The sequence below is a fragment of the Sinocyclocheilus anshuiensis genome, unplaced genomic scaffold (assembly GCF_001515605.1).
Source record: "Sinocyclocheilus anshuiensis isolate Anshui unplaced genomic scaffold, SAMN03320099.WGS_v1.1 scaffold327, whole genome shotgun sequence".
Lineage (NCBI taxonomy): Eukaryota > Metazoa > Chordata > Actinopteri > Cypriniformes > Cyprinidae > Sinocyclocheilus > Sinocyclocheilus anshuiensis.
In genome coordinates, this window is record NW_015548206.1 from 286,813 (window position 1) to 301,265 (window position 14,453).

Below are 14,453 nucleotides of genomic sequence, written 5' to 3' on the forward strand. Positions count from 1 at the left end.
TTAAATTGAATCAGTCAATTAGAATAATAAGTCATTTGGGCTGTTACCAAGCAAATGAAATCAGTATTGACAAAATTATTCTTTGCAATGCAGAGGAAACACAGAAGCGGCATCTGAAGTGGCATTTAGATGCATTTACACACTGTTTAATGCAGGACAGGAATGCATTTAACCTGCAGTTACAAATGCATTAATACTGTTTTGATATTTTAAACATTAAAAGATTGAATACTGATATTTAAAATAATTTTTAAAAGAATGAAAAGTTCACATTTCTCTAAATGTGAAATTAAAACCGGCAGTAGGTGTCAGCAAGTCACTGTTAATAAGTGAGTCATTGCGATTGAACTGAATCATTTAAACGGCTGATTCATTCAGGAACGAAACACAGTCATGTTGAGACGCAAAACAGTGCTGTGGCTGTGTTTGGATATTGCTATTATTTTTGTTGGCGAAATTGAGCAAAAACAGGCAATATGCTGTCAAAAATGTAAATCTCTTAATTAACTTCTTGTTTAGTGAACTGTTGTAAAAATCCATATCACATTTGTAATCATGCTGATTTTTGGAGGAAAAAAATGCATTCTTCATGTGATATTGATTAACTATATGGAATGGTATAAATATATAAATTTTCTGTTCTAAATGCATTTTAATAAACTGAATCATGCTGTGAAAGAACATGCACTGGTCTAACCTAACTAGATTTCCTATTGCCTTAGCTAAACTTTAGCTAACTTACAGGGTAGCTCTCTCATGAGTCATGGATGTTAGCAAGACAAATTAACTATAAGCACTTCTGCGGCTCTCTGTCTGTCTGTGATGTGCCGGTCAATGTGTGCTACACTGCTGTGCTGCGGAGGGTAGAAAGGCATCGGAACTCGACAGAGTCTCAACATTTCCCGACCCAACCTGATATTTTGATTTTTAATTTGTTTGACAGGGAAAGCTGTGTGCAAACAGAAACACACACGCACACATATATACACGTTCATTTATAAAAAAAAATTCAAAAAAAGCTCCCCAGAAAAAAGGGCACTTTGTCTCGAGGAAGAAAAAGGGCAGGTGCTCAAGCCCCCTTTGATGTCTATGTGTGCACGTGCCTGGTCGTGTAGTATGAACGGACATCTGCATATGATCTACTCTCCATTGGAAATGAATGACTGTCGTTTGTCGGAGATAGTGGAAAGCTGGCTTAAAACGCCAGTGTGACAAGGATCGCTTTCATTTTAAAACAAAAACACACTCGTTTATGCACACACACACGACAGTCAAAACTGTGTCATTCATTGATGCATACTGTATGATGATCCGACAATAAAAAAAAAAATTAACAACAACAATAATGTGCTTACCTTCGTATCGCTCTATAATTTCACATAGAACTAGAGGAAGTTTTTCGTGAAGTTCATATTGTAGAACATTACAGAACTTTGCACAGTCAAAACAAACAAGTCCAGCAGCTTTCAAGGATATACCAATCTGGACTGTTTAAAAGATAAAAGACAGGATCGTATAGATATGAATAGATTTTGATTAAAGGGGTCATATGATGCGATTTCAATTTTTCCTTTCTCTTTGAAGTGTTACAAGCTCTTGGTGCATAAAGAAGATCTGTAAAGTTGCAAAGACTAAAGTCTCAAATCCAAAGAGATATTCTTTATAAAAGTTAAGAGTCAACCACGCCTACCTAAAACGGCTCATTCTAACACGCCCCCACATGTCTACGTCAAGATGTGGGAAGATTTGCATAACGTTGCCCAAATGTTCACTTAAAGAAAGAAGGCGTAGTTGCTGCAAGCCTGCCGGCTGCGCCGTTCTCAAGCCCACCCCCCGTTCCTCACTCTAGCCACCGGCCTCCGCTCACTCAAGCCCACCGTGTGTGACGCTGTGTGTTTCGTTGTGAAAGTGAAACTACTTTGTTTGGTCTTCCAAAAGAGGACACAACTACAAATCAGTGGTTAAGTTGTATTTACTGGATGCAACAAATGCCACGTTTATAATGGGTTTTAATGTTTTTGTCTCTTCGCTCTGGCCTGACAGTGCATCACAGTATGGTAAGGGGCGTAACATTTCCGTCACACGCTTGAGGTATTCGGCCAATCACAATGCACTGGATAGCTGGCCAATCAGAGCACACTTCGCTTTTCAGACCGATGAGCTTTGTAAAAATCGATGCGTTTCAGAAAGGCAGGGCATAGAGGAGAAACAATAATGTACAGTATGTGGAAAATAATGTGTTTTTTGAACCTTAAACCGCACAAACACATTTCATCACACTAAATACACAAAAGAATGTTCTTTTTAGCAACATCATATGACCCCTTTAAATATTTTAACTGTGCTCTGATTTCGGAGTTGCAGTGATATTAGAGATTCGTGTCATCTCTCCCTCAACAGGTGTAATTCACGTTTTGAGATTTAAAACACTCTCCCACTCTTTACCATGTAACTTATATTTAGGCTTTATGATCACTCATACAGTTAAACATTCAAAATCAGATCCGTTATCACACTAAAAACCCGTCACTCATGAATCCTCACGTATGTCTGCTGATCCCTAGTGATTGGCTAAAACGTCAATTTTTACCCTCACAATCAAATTCAAAATCTGGCAACACTGTCTGCGCCGCGCCACTTCTAGTCGAACACACCTAGTGCTGCAGGCTTATTGGCAGGCTTAGGTATCGAAATTGGTACCGAACGACAAGATGTTTTTGATACTCGATGGTATCGAGGCAATTCGGTCGGTGCCTAAAAAGTATCTAACTCGATACCCAGCACTAGTCTTTGGACACCTCTGTGACTTGAATGTTGACAAGACTTAGTCACAGTGTATTGTGTAATTGGATTGCTTACTGTCAGTTCAACGAAACACAGCAGTTATAGGTGGTTGAGCAGTGTGTTTAGAAAAACTGTTTAGAAATTCCATCCTTAATGTTGCTGCCAAATTATAAAGTAACTTACAGTTAAGCTCAAATGTAAATATTCATGTATTTCATGTAAATATTACAATTTTCTGGAATTTATGTACATGCATACTGTAATCTTGAAAGTACTTTTAACAAAACAAGCACAATTACGTCCTTTCAAACATTTTGATACCAGGAACCCCCTTCCTAAAATATAAAGACAGCTAGGTATTTTATGTATAGAAAATAATGTATACTCAAAACATGATAACATAAAGATGTGAAATAATGTTCCATAAATATGTGAAATAAAAAAAAATCAAAATTTAAAGCTTTAAAATATCCCAAAAAAATTATATGGAACCCACAAAGCCCTCTCGTGGTCCCATGGGGGTCCCTGAACTCTGGTTTGAACATCTGTTGTTATACATTGTGTATTTCTGGATACTCTGTCAGGCCTATGTTCATCTCAGTTAAAATCTCTAATAAATGGACAACACATTTCATTTCTTGACATAATGTCTTTATTTGGGATTGAGTCTTTGACCATGAGGGAGGAAGTAATGTATATGCACAGTTCGCACAGATAAGTGATAGCAGAGGAAATTATGTTTAAGAATGATAGCTGTTTGATGGACAGATGATTTTTAATAAGCAAATGCAATGATTATGTGGAGTGAGAGTTAAGATGATTATCTAGGTTGACCTCAAAGCCCATTATTACATTTTCCAAAACATATTGTGGATGATATATACAATTTCTCTTATACTTGCTTAATGGGAAGAAAGCCAAACACTTTTCAGTGTCAATTCCTAATTACTTTTTTTATGCAAATGCATAAATCTAAGTGGGTAAACCAGTACAATTGAGCCTTGTGTTAGCTTTAAATAAGGCTGCTTGAATCACTGGCTTACCTATATTAAGAAGTAGTCTGTATCTGATAAACCTGTTGCCATAGCAACTGTGGCCATCCTCCGCCTGTGTGGAAACCGCTCATCAGCTACCTTTTTGTGTAAGCATGTACCACTGTTTATTTTAGAGGAAGGGAAACCCATTCATTGTCATGTGAAAGCACTACTGTAGTGCAAGGGTATATATGGTTTGAGAGCTTTCTGTTTCTAGAATTAAAATGTGGATAAGTATAGTTGGTTACAACATATATGATACTTCAAAAAGTATATTGTGTAATGTTCACCTAAAAATTAAAAAATGAGGGAGTATAAATTATTTACTTCCTTATATTGCTTCAAAATTGGATGATTTTGCTTTTCCCCAAACCATTCTATCCAGACACAGTGATAATGCTTAATATTAAGTGACCTTTTTGGAACACCTTTGAAGAATGCTGATGCTGCTTTTTCCCTTGCAAGGAAATCATACAGCATTAGGATGTTTCAGGCTCTACAATGTCTATACAACTTTATATTTGGCTCATTATTGGGTCTAAGTCGTCCTGGTTATCCTAAGTCTTCTGAATGCAAGTCCTTATTACCCTAAAAGTCTCTCCTTCACTGCAGTTCTCAAATCTTATTTGTGTTTTTAGTATGTTCACTTTCAGGTCATATCCAGGTTTACAGATAAGGCCATAAGTATTTGTATCAGCTGAACATGAGCTTGCTGACACTTTCCTTACAGTCCTTTAACCAAACACTTCAATGCATCTCTTCTTTCAGTCAAAGCTTTCCATACATTTTAGTATTAAAGTATCTGCCATCCCCCAATCAATCCTGACCACTGGTTACTACAATGAACTAAAACATAAACCTCCAGTCTTTAACGTCTTCCAAATTTCATGTTCATGATTCTCTATAGGCTACATGTCTCAGATATCTAAGCTCTGTTCCAAAACTTAGTGAGATGCCTTGCTGCCTACTTTGTAGACTTCTAAGACAGCACCCTAACAATCCCCAAACTATTTTATTTAACTTTTTTTTATTGTAACTTCTGGGTATTGAATGAAATAAGCTTAGAATATTTCTCTTAACATTTTGGAGTTATTTTTTTTGTCATAATGCATATTGGGATTGCCTTCTCTGACAAGCAGCATAATTAAGTAACCTACCTTTTGGAACAACTTTCACATCTGACATGTGGCTTAAAATTCTGCCTCTGTAGGGTTCTTATTGGGTTTTGGAATATAGGGTTTTTGTGACTGCAGTTCAAACCAAGCACAAACCATCAGTACAAACCAAGCAGGTGTCAAAGGGAAAATAAGACCTCAAAAGGTCTCAAATCTCCTTACAACATGGTATTCATCTCATCTTGTCTGACTGGTCTCTGTTGTTCTCTGCAGAAGTACAGACACCATGATGAAGACACAGGATCTCCACAGGAGCAGAGCTCGCCCCAGTTCACTGATGAGGCTCCTGGGCCAGAGCTGGTTCAAGTGGCTGAGAAGAACCTCTCCCAGATTGAGAACGTCCACGGTTATGTGGCACATGCACATATCTCCCCAATGAAGGTAGGTCCTGGTCTTGGAATCTAGACTTCCTGATCAGTTCACATATTTTAACATTTGCTGTGTTGTCGATCACCTCGTTGTCCAAATTCTACCATGCGGTTTGTTATAACTGTGTGTGCATCACTCTTTACATACACAACACACAAACACACCCTTTAGGTTTTAGAATGGTTTCCCCTCCTTGGATTATTTCAAGAAAACAATTAGGCAGCCATAAGAATAGCTTTTGTATGGTCAATTTGTTTGTTGTTTTTCTTTACCACATGCAATCAAAATGAATAATTTTGTTTTAAGCATACTATTAGGTCAGGATGAAAAAATGTCATTCTATCAATGGCTTTTAATCCACCAATGCACTTGGTTCAATGGAAATCTCATTATTAGTGTGCAGAGTGCTTTATAACTTAGAGGGGTTTGCAGGACCCACAGGCTGATTTATAATCTGTTGAATTGCCGAATGGACATCGATCAATATGAAAGACTGGCATAGTGGATACAAAGACATACATTGCTGCCCTTACTTCTTTCAAAGACTTAATGTTTATTAGAGTTATACATGAAATATGGGACATGTATTTAATGCTTTTAGATGAGCAGCTTTGAAATGTATACTATTAGTTAATAGCATTTACTCTCCCTAATGTCATTGCAAACCTGTATGAATGACTTAGAACTTAATTCTCAGGTTGTCGAGCTACAAAATGAAGAAAAAAAGCAACAAAAAAAAGGTCCATATTACCTGAGCGCTATATTCCAGTTCTTCTGATATCAGAAAAAGACTGAAATGTTGTTTGTTGTTCATTGAAAGTTTTTGCACAGTATATGGGTGAGTAAATAAAATGGGGGAGAAAAAAATGTATGTACATGAATTGCAATTCATATCTAGTCATATCATGAATTGCAAATCTTCTAATGATTCGCATTGATTTACAATGTTTTCAATTTCTTTAACTTTGCGGTAGTTCTTAAAGTTATTGACACGTTACAGTGATTAAGAAACATGCAAGGTGAAACACCGTTTCTGTGTGCTGAGTGGAAGGCAGCAGGGTGACTGTGTCCAGAGACTATGAATTTGCTGCGAGTAGTTATGTATTTGTGAACATTTACAATCACTCGTCCTGCTCCTGTTGTGCTCCAGTGCTCTCTTCTGCCTTTAGATTTATGATCCCACAGCTCCCCCTCAGTCCTGATCAGAGCCTAAGCCAGAAGCATGCACACAACAAACCACAGATGAGAAATAACTTTTATCACGGTATACGGTATTATCACGATATTGCAACTTAGTTTTTTTTTTAAAGTGCTGTCATAATACAGTATAACAGGTTTAATAACTTTTGTCTTATAACAAAAATAACTGAATTTAAATGCAATAAAGCAATACAGAAAAATTTATAAAGTTAAAAGTTTAATATCGTGCATATTCATTACCGTGATTTATCGCATTACCGAATACAGGCACAAGTCTACACCCAACCCATCCCCCCATATGAGGCCGCACTGTATATGCGGATATTTCTGGTATTTCTGCAGTAATCATGAAAAGCTGCTTGTATTTAAACTTTTTATTCAAATATTCAATTAATTAAAGTGATTAATTTATTTAATATATTGCATTAACCATGATTGAATTTCTGTTCTATTTTCCAGAACTCTATGTTCTTCAATAAAAAATTAAGGTAAAATCAAAAGACAATATGAGAAAATAAATATGAGAGAATGTTTAGTTAAGATTATTTAAATATATTAATAACAACTTATTAACTTATTCATTTGCATATTTTAAGTTATCCTGTGGCTCCCTTGGAAATTAGTTTAGGCCTCATAGTTAGCCCTGGCCCATTGGTTGAGAACCACTGCTTTAAATGGTGCTCCTACCCCGGTACTGTCTATTAATATTGTAACCACTGCGAACATTGTGGTGAATGTGTCTACTGAATAGGGCTAAAATGATTAGTCGACAATAAAAAAAAAAAAAGTTGTTGACAAATATTTTTGTTGTTGAATAGTTGATAGATCTCATATGACCCAATGTAAGGGCCTGCAATAATGCAGTTTGACCAGTGTGGCGCTGTAGCACAAAACTGTAATTCAGGCCACCCAGCTGCAATCCAATTGAAGACATGCTTATAAGAATTGCAAACAAATCTGAACCAGCAGAGTGTGGAAACTTTTTACAAAACTACAAATAAAGAAAAAATACTGTCATGTGTACAGGTCCCGATATACTCATGGTGAAGTTCTTTTTCGTTATTTGCTTAAGGGTATGTTTGCACATACAAGGAATTTGTTATAGTGTCACAAGCTTCCAGTACACGGAGACAACAACAACACACAGATAATAAAAATAAGATGTGAATAAAATACACATGCATAAATATAAACCACAAAAAAAGAATAAATTGTATGTACAGGTGTGCTATAGATAGAATAGGAATAGAATAAAATAAAATAAAGTTGTAGGGATGTACTAGGATTTAGGGTGATAAATAAGTATAAGGTTTGATATAATCAAGCAGCTGTTTACTGTTAGTGAACATCCCGATGCTGAGAATGGCGTTTAGACAAATGTGTAAATATATGCTTTGCACTTTCCTCTCAATAACAAAATAAACACACAACAAAAATGACAGCATGGGATAGAGCTGCACGATTCTGGATAAATTGAGAATTACGATTTTTTGTCTCAAATAGAGATGACGTCTCATACGATTCTGAACTAAACAAAATAATGTGTGACAAAATATTATTGCTGCAGTCTATTTAAAAGTGTTTAATTTGAATGAATTATTAAACATTTTAATATGTATTAAAAATATATTTAATACACCAATTTTTAGTGTTAAAATTATGAAAAAGTGGTTTGAATTAATGATTCAATGACTCACTCGTAAATACTTCCCTTGTTTCATTACTGGATGAATCAGCTTTTCTGAACGAATCTCTTGAATGAATTATTCATTCAATGATAAATAAATTTTTAAAGGGGTCATATGACGTTGCTAAAAAATAATATTATTTGGTGTATTTGGTGTAATGAAATGTGTTTATGCGGTTTAAGGTTGGTGTGCTCTGATTGGCCAGCTATCCAGTGCGTTGTGATTGGCCGAATACCTTAAGTTTGTGACAGAAATGTTACGCCCCTTACCATACTGTGATGCCGTGTCCTGACGTGACAAAACAAAACCAATAAAACCCGTGACAAACGAGGCATTTGTAGCATCCAGTGGGGACATAATTACTGATTATAATGACTTATCCTGTCTTTTTACGGGTTGCGTTTCATCGCGCCGCGTAAACATACAATTTTTATGTGAAATGACAAACAACAAGTGCTGCTCTACACTGCTCAAAACTCGCGTTTGAATCATCAGTGGCAAATCCTTTAAATATGAAAACTAGGGATGCTCCGATCCGCCTTTTTTTGCCTCCGATACCGATTCCGATACCCAGGGTTCGGTATTGGCCGATACCGATTCCAATCCGATACCAGTGAAGTTTTTTTCCCTCATTTAAATAAATGTTAGAAAAAAAATACCCGATCCGAGAAAAATGGCACTCTCGGAGCCGATACCCGATATGAATATCGGATCGGCGCATCCCTAATATGTGGGACATGTGTTTAAACGAGGCGTTTTAGGAGGGCGTGGACGAGTCTTAACTTTTATAAAGAATATCTCTTTGGGTTTGAGACTTTAAGCTTTGCAACTTTAGGGATCTTATCTATTCACGAACAGCTTGTAACACTCCAAAGAGAAAGGAAAACTTAAAATCGCATCATATGACCCCTTTAACAGTTACTTTTCGCCAACTAGTGGTGAAACAATGCAATCGACACAAACATTATTTGAAGCACCAGTTACTTTCAAAAGGGCAATTGCTCTATTTTGATCGCTACCATAGACATTAATGTTTATATCTGAACTATAAACTTTCATCCCAGTATTTCTGTGACAATATGAATGACTGTATGACAGAAATAATAATTTATAGTTGAAAAGACTGTTTGTGAAGCTGTTTCTTACCCAAACATGGTAAATGTCTGCTCTCTGTGTCAGCGGCAGTGCGTACGCAGATTTAAATGTTCCGGTAAGAATTTTTCAAAGGTTTAATAGACACAGGAGAATCGTTGTCATTTAGAAATTAGATCGCATGGGTGTTTGAATTTAGATCGCAATCTTTTAACGATTAATCATGCAGCTCTAGTGTGGGAAAACACTAGTTAAGAAAGCATTGGATCATAGTGATGTGGATGTTTGCGCCAGCTCTGCAATCGTCACTCCAGTAAAGTCACATCATGTTTTTTTTGTAACACTTTATGCAATAGATTGCTTTACTTTATGCAATAGACAAGCAGCTTTACAGTATTAAACATGAAAAACAGTGTCAGTGTCACTTTTAGTTAGAATTACAACTTAATGTTCTGCTATAAGGCAGCTATACATATATATGAATATGTATAGAATATGTATAGCTCAATATTTTAACGAATTGCAAAAGCTGAAAAATTTATCAAAACCTACTGGTTAGTCTGTGAAATAATTGACAGTTTGTTGATTAATCATTATAATAATAATTCAATTAATTGATTACAAGAATTTTTAAAAGCTTATTAAATAGTTTTCCATAGTCCTTATTATTTGGAGAAAAAAACAAAACAAAACTGCTTTACTGCTCATTAATATTCTAAAAACTTTCGTCCATAAAATCAAAGCCATGTGATTCAACCAAAATGGAGTAATATGCAGAAGGAAAAAAACATAAAACAATAAAATATATCATAGACCATTGCCACCCCTTATGACTGTGTTAAGGTATGTAAGGTTCTTTAAATATAATAATTTTAGATTAGTTCAAGTTGTAAAATGTCATGTGATGCATTTCCCGATTTGTAAATAATTAATAATTCATGATCGTGGTAAAAATATATATTTTTAAACTATATTAAGGTGCAGTAAATGTACAAAAATGGTATAAAAGTTTTTCAAAACCATATAAAATACAAAGAGTAAATTTCCAAATATTGGCACTCATTTTGAACATTTGTTTTTAAATTTTTTTTTTTTTTATGTTGTGGACACTCTTAGGTATTATTGCCCCTGTAATTTATCATATAATAATAATAATAATAATAATAATAATAATAATTCCTTACATTTATATAGTGCTTTTCTTGGCTCTCAAAGCGCTGTACATAGAAGGGGAGAATCTCCTCAACCACCACCAGTGTGCAGCATCCACCTGGATGATGCGACGGCAAGCCTCACTAACACCTCTTCCAACAGCAACCTAGTTTTCCCAGTAGGTCTCCCATCCAGGTACTGACCAGGCTCAACCCTGCTTAGCTTCAGTGTGCAACCAAGTCAAGTGTGCAAGTCTTTGGCTGCAGGGTGATATAAACACCTATAACAATATAAACACATATATAACAATTTGATAAGGATACTTTGTGAGGAAAACATTTAGAGGTTAGTTCATTTGTGGTGCATTGTATTGCCACCTTGTGTTCTGTAATAGTCATTGCAATTGTACATGCTGTTTCTAGTGGTCATGATGTATCAATATAAATACCTTTGCTATGTGTTCATGAATTAAATGGACAGTTCACCCCCAAAAATGAAAATTGTCATCATTTAGTTATCCACAAGTTGTTCCAGACTTGTATGAATTTCTTACTTTTGTTGAACATGAAATAAGATACTTTAAGTGATATATTTTGAAGTGGGGAACCAGATTATTTATTTATTTATTTTGTTTGTGAACTGTTCCGGACTGTTCTTAATGGTTTTCATGGAGGTGGAAGTGATTTTGGCATGGTCCATTTTAGGGCTGCCAATAACGACTAACGATTAATCTATCGACTCATTTATCGATTAATCTACACGATTAATTTCCCACAAAAAATCAACAATTTTACTTAAGAATATTTTATTCAACTATATTTTATTAAACCAAATGAAATCCAAATTTCTATTAAATCCTTTTTTAAAGCAAAAGTAAAGTGCAACATAGAGTGCAAGAAGCAAATGTCCATCTCATAGTCCAAATCACTGAAATCAAAGTTTAGTATTACAGTGTAAGAATGACAACATATCCACGTGTTCTAGTCTACTAATAATAAAATTATAATCAAAAAACACTTTTTAAAGGAGTATTTATCAGAAATGTTATTTACCAGAATTTATTTAGGAGAAAAATGTAAATGTGCAGTATTTCTGAAAAAAAAAAAGAATTAATTGAAGATACTTTTGATTATTTAAATTTAATGGAAACATTAAAATGGAATCCAGAAAATAATGGAAAACAGAATTTGGTAAAAATAAAAATAAAACTCAATTAAGTAGACAGGCTTTTTGATTAATAAAATGTAATTTAACCATTAAAACAGAGTATAGAAAAATGAAAATGGAAAAAAACTGAATTTGGAAATAAAACGGATTTCATAGGGCCCTATAACTATAATAAATTTTTTTGGGGTAATAAAAATAGTAATAATAGAAGTGAACAATAGCCTTTAAAATGACTTAAAATACATATATAATTGCAATGAGGCAATAATAATTAGTTCAAATAAAGTATCAAAAGCAAGAAATCATATGGTTTTATTGAACAAAACTGTTAAAATACATAATGTATTATAAACAATAGAGCTAATGTACATTGCGCATTACAACAAAGACCTGCAGAGGGCACCAACGGCCTGAAGATTGTTTTTACACATTGCTGTGTGATCTAATACTTGTTTAATATTGACCAAGCAGCATTTAATTCAAATGTCCACTTAATCTTTAATATTTGGCCATTTCTTTAGGACAGAAATGTTATAGCCACTGTAATTAAAAGAATATGTGGACATCACAACGTGTAAACTCAGAGTGAGTGTTTGAGCTTTTATTTTGAAACCGCAATGTATTCTCCTGAGTTTGCGTAGATTTATAAATGATTTACCTTACAAATCTGATGAAATGGCGCACGTTGCGTTCCCAGATGAACGTTATAATAAACCCAAACTCACAACAACATGCAGAGATGGAGTTTGAGATGCTCCACATATGTAAATGATAACAGTTCCTGTGGAACTACTGTGAACCAAGTAGTTCCACTGTGTGATGCATGTCACCCCGCTGTGTGACGCATGTACTTAACCTACACGCATGTAAATAATTAAAGCTAATACTGTATTAGAACTGCATCACATATAATTATTTAATTAAATCGTAGCGTTTGTGAATTCACAATTATGCTCAATTATGATTTTTAAATGGGTTTAATATATGCAGCCTTGGGAAAGAGTCTAATAATTTGTTTTATGGATTCTCGTCCGTGAAATGCGCCACTTCCGGTATTTTGCCGGTTAGTCGACACGAGCAAAATGAAGTCGAAGATTTTTAAAAATCGAATAGTCGAATAAAATCGACAAATCGCGACAGCCCTAGTCCATTTAGGTTATAGGCTGACATTCTGTTCCAAGAGTCTTTTCATAAATTAATGTATTTTGCGTTGAGTTTTAAAGTATACTTTTGTCTTCATGGTCCTCATAGTTGCCATTTGGGATTAATGTTTCCATCCTGTTGATTATATGTATATATGGTCTGTGTTTCATCAACTTAAGCATCCTTATCATACCACTCTCTGTTTTGGTGACTCTTTGGCTTTGTCTCAAAACATAGTGAGCTTGTCTAGTCTAGGGACTGCATTTTTGGGTATCATAGGCTGTTAAACATGCATATGATGCCCCAAAATTCTGTGAAGGTGAACATTTCACTAGCTCTAGATCCTACTTCCCATTTGTTCTATTGTCTGTCTCTTTTATCTTCTTCTCGTGATGATGTAATTGTTGGCACTTTCAAGTCAAGCTTGTATTGTAATACAGTGAGTTCATGCCCCTCTGTAGGTTGAGTCGCTGGAATGCATCTTCGATGGGCCATCCACTGTAGTGAACGGGGAGAGTCCTCCGACTCCTACTACTCCTCTCTCCAACCCGTACCCTCAAAGTCCTGTGACCGTCCAGGTAACAGTCTCTCGTCTGACTTGGCAAGCATCTTTATGTGCTTCTGATGTAGTACCTTCAGTTTGCCAATTCTGTGTTTGTCATATGGCTGTCAGTCATGTGCGGTCTAGTGTCGATCATCTCCATGTGATCAGTGTGACTGGTCGATGCAGCTTTTCATCGTTTCATGATGATTTGAATGCATTTGATCAGACTTAATGCTGTCACTAGAGGGTACAGTACAGTACAACTCTTGCATTGTACCTCTCATTGTCCTTCCTATTTGTATTTATGCAAAATTTCATTTTGATAAGTGCATGAGCCTGCTAGAATCTACACACGTGGGTTCTAGTTAAATGATAGACTTGTGTTTTTAAATGCAACAGTTGTTTGGCTTCATATGTTGCAGCGATAGCTTTGCTGTTGCATTTGTTATCTGTTGGTGCATGCCGTCATACATGGAAGCACCATTGCTTCCACAGCGCATGGCCAATGTTTTTTTCGAGCTTCAGGATCTTGTGCCATTATATAAGATGAATAGCAAATTCCTCGTTGACTTCTTTTCTGAATTACTTTTCTGGTCTTGGGATTTATGAGGTGGATGTGCTTATTCAGGCCTGAAAACAGTTTGCATTTTTTTGCCACAAGCATCTAAGTATGAGGCGGTGTTGGTATGGGTTTGAGGTGAGGCTGTGTCCTTCAGTCACTTTTCTCATACAAATCATGAGCCTTGAGCTGCCTCCCATTTCCCGTCAGTGACGTCAGACCTGAAAGCATCAGGAGACCACGACGAATGCAAAGAGGTCAAGGTGCCAGAGCGCTGTCCCGTACAACCCAGGAATTTCCACTGGCACAGGGAAGGATGTTACCCTGCCTCATCTCCAAGACAACGTGAGGAAAACATCGTCTTCTCTTTTATCACAATGTAGCAAATGGACACTGCAGCCGTTTGTCAGAGAGGCACAGCATTGGAGTAACGTCTGCATCGCAAGCCTCTGGACTAATTTCTTTCAGGCAATCAGAGTGGAGCGCAGTCAGTGCTAGCCAAGTCAAGCACCCAGTCTCACTCTCTCAGCTTCCTGCTGACTCATT

General features: G+C 35.9%; 1 protein-coding gene across 6 annotated transcripts in view; it reads left to right on the forward strand.

Moving 5' to 3' along the window:
• The window catches only part of dlg1b (discs large MAGUK scaffold protein 1b), a 142,451-nt gene that overhangs the window by 63,603 nt on the left and 64,395 nt on the right, over positions 1-14,453 (forward strand). For 4 of the 6 annotated variants that reach the window (XM_016440263.1, XM_016440266.1, XM_016440264.1 and 1 more), the window contains exon 4: positions 5,207-5,374. In XM_016440263.1, the coding sequence (XP_016295749.1) occupies positions 5,207-5,374 (168 nt within the window). Of the gene's footprint in view, positions 1-5,206; positions 5,375-13,265; positions 13,383-14,453 lie in introns of all 6 variants that reach the window. The other 2 variants (XM_016440262.1, XM_016440267.1) reach the window with 1 other exon arrangement.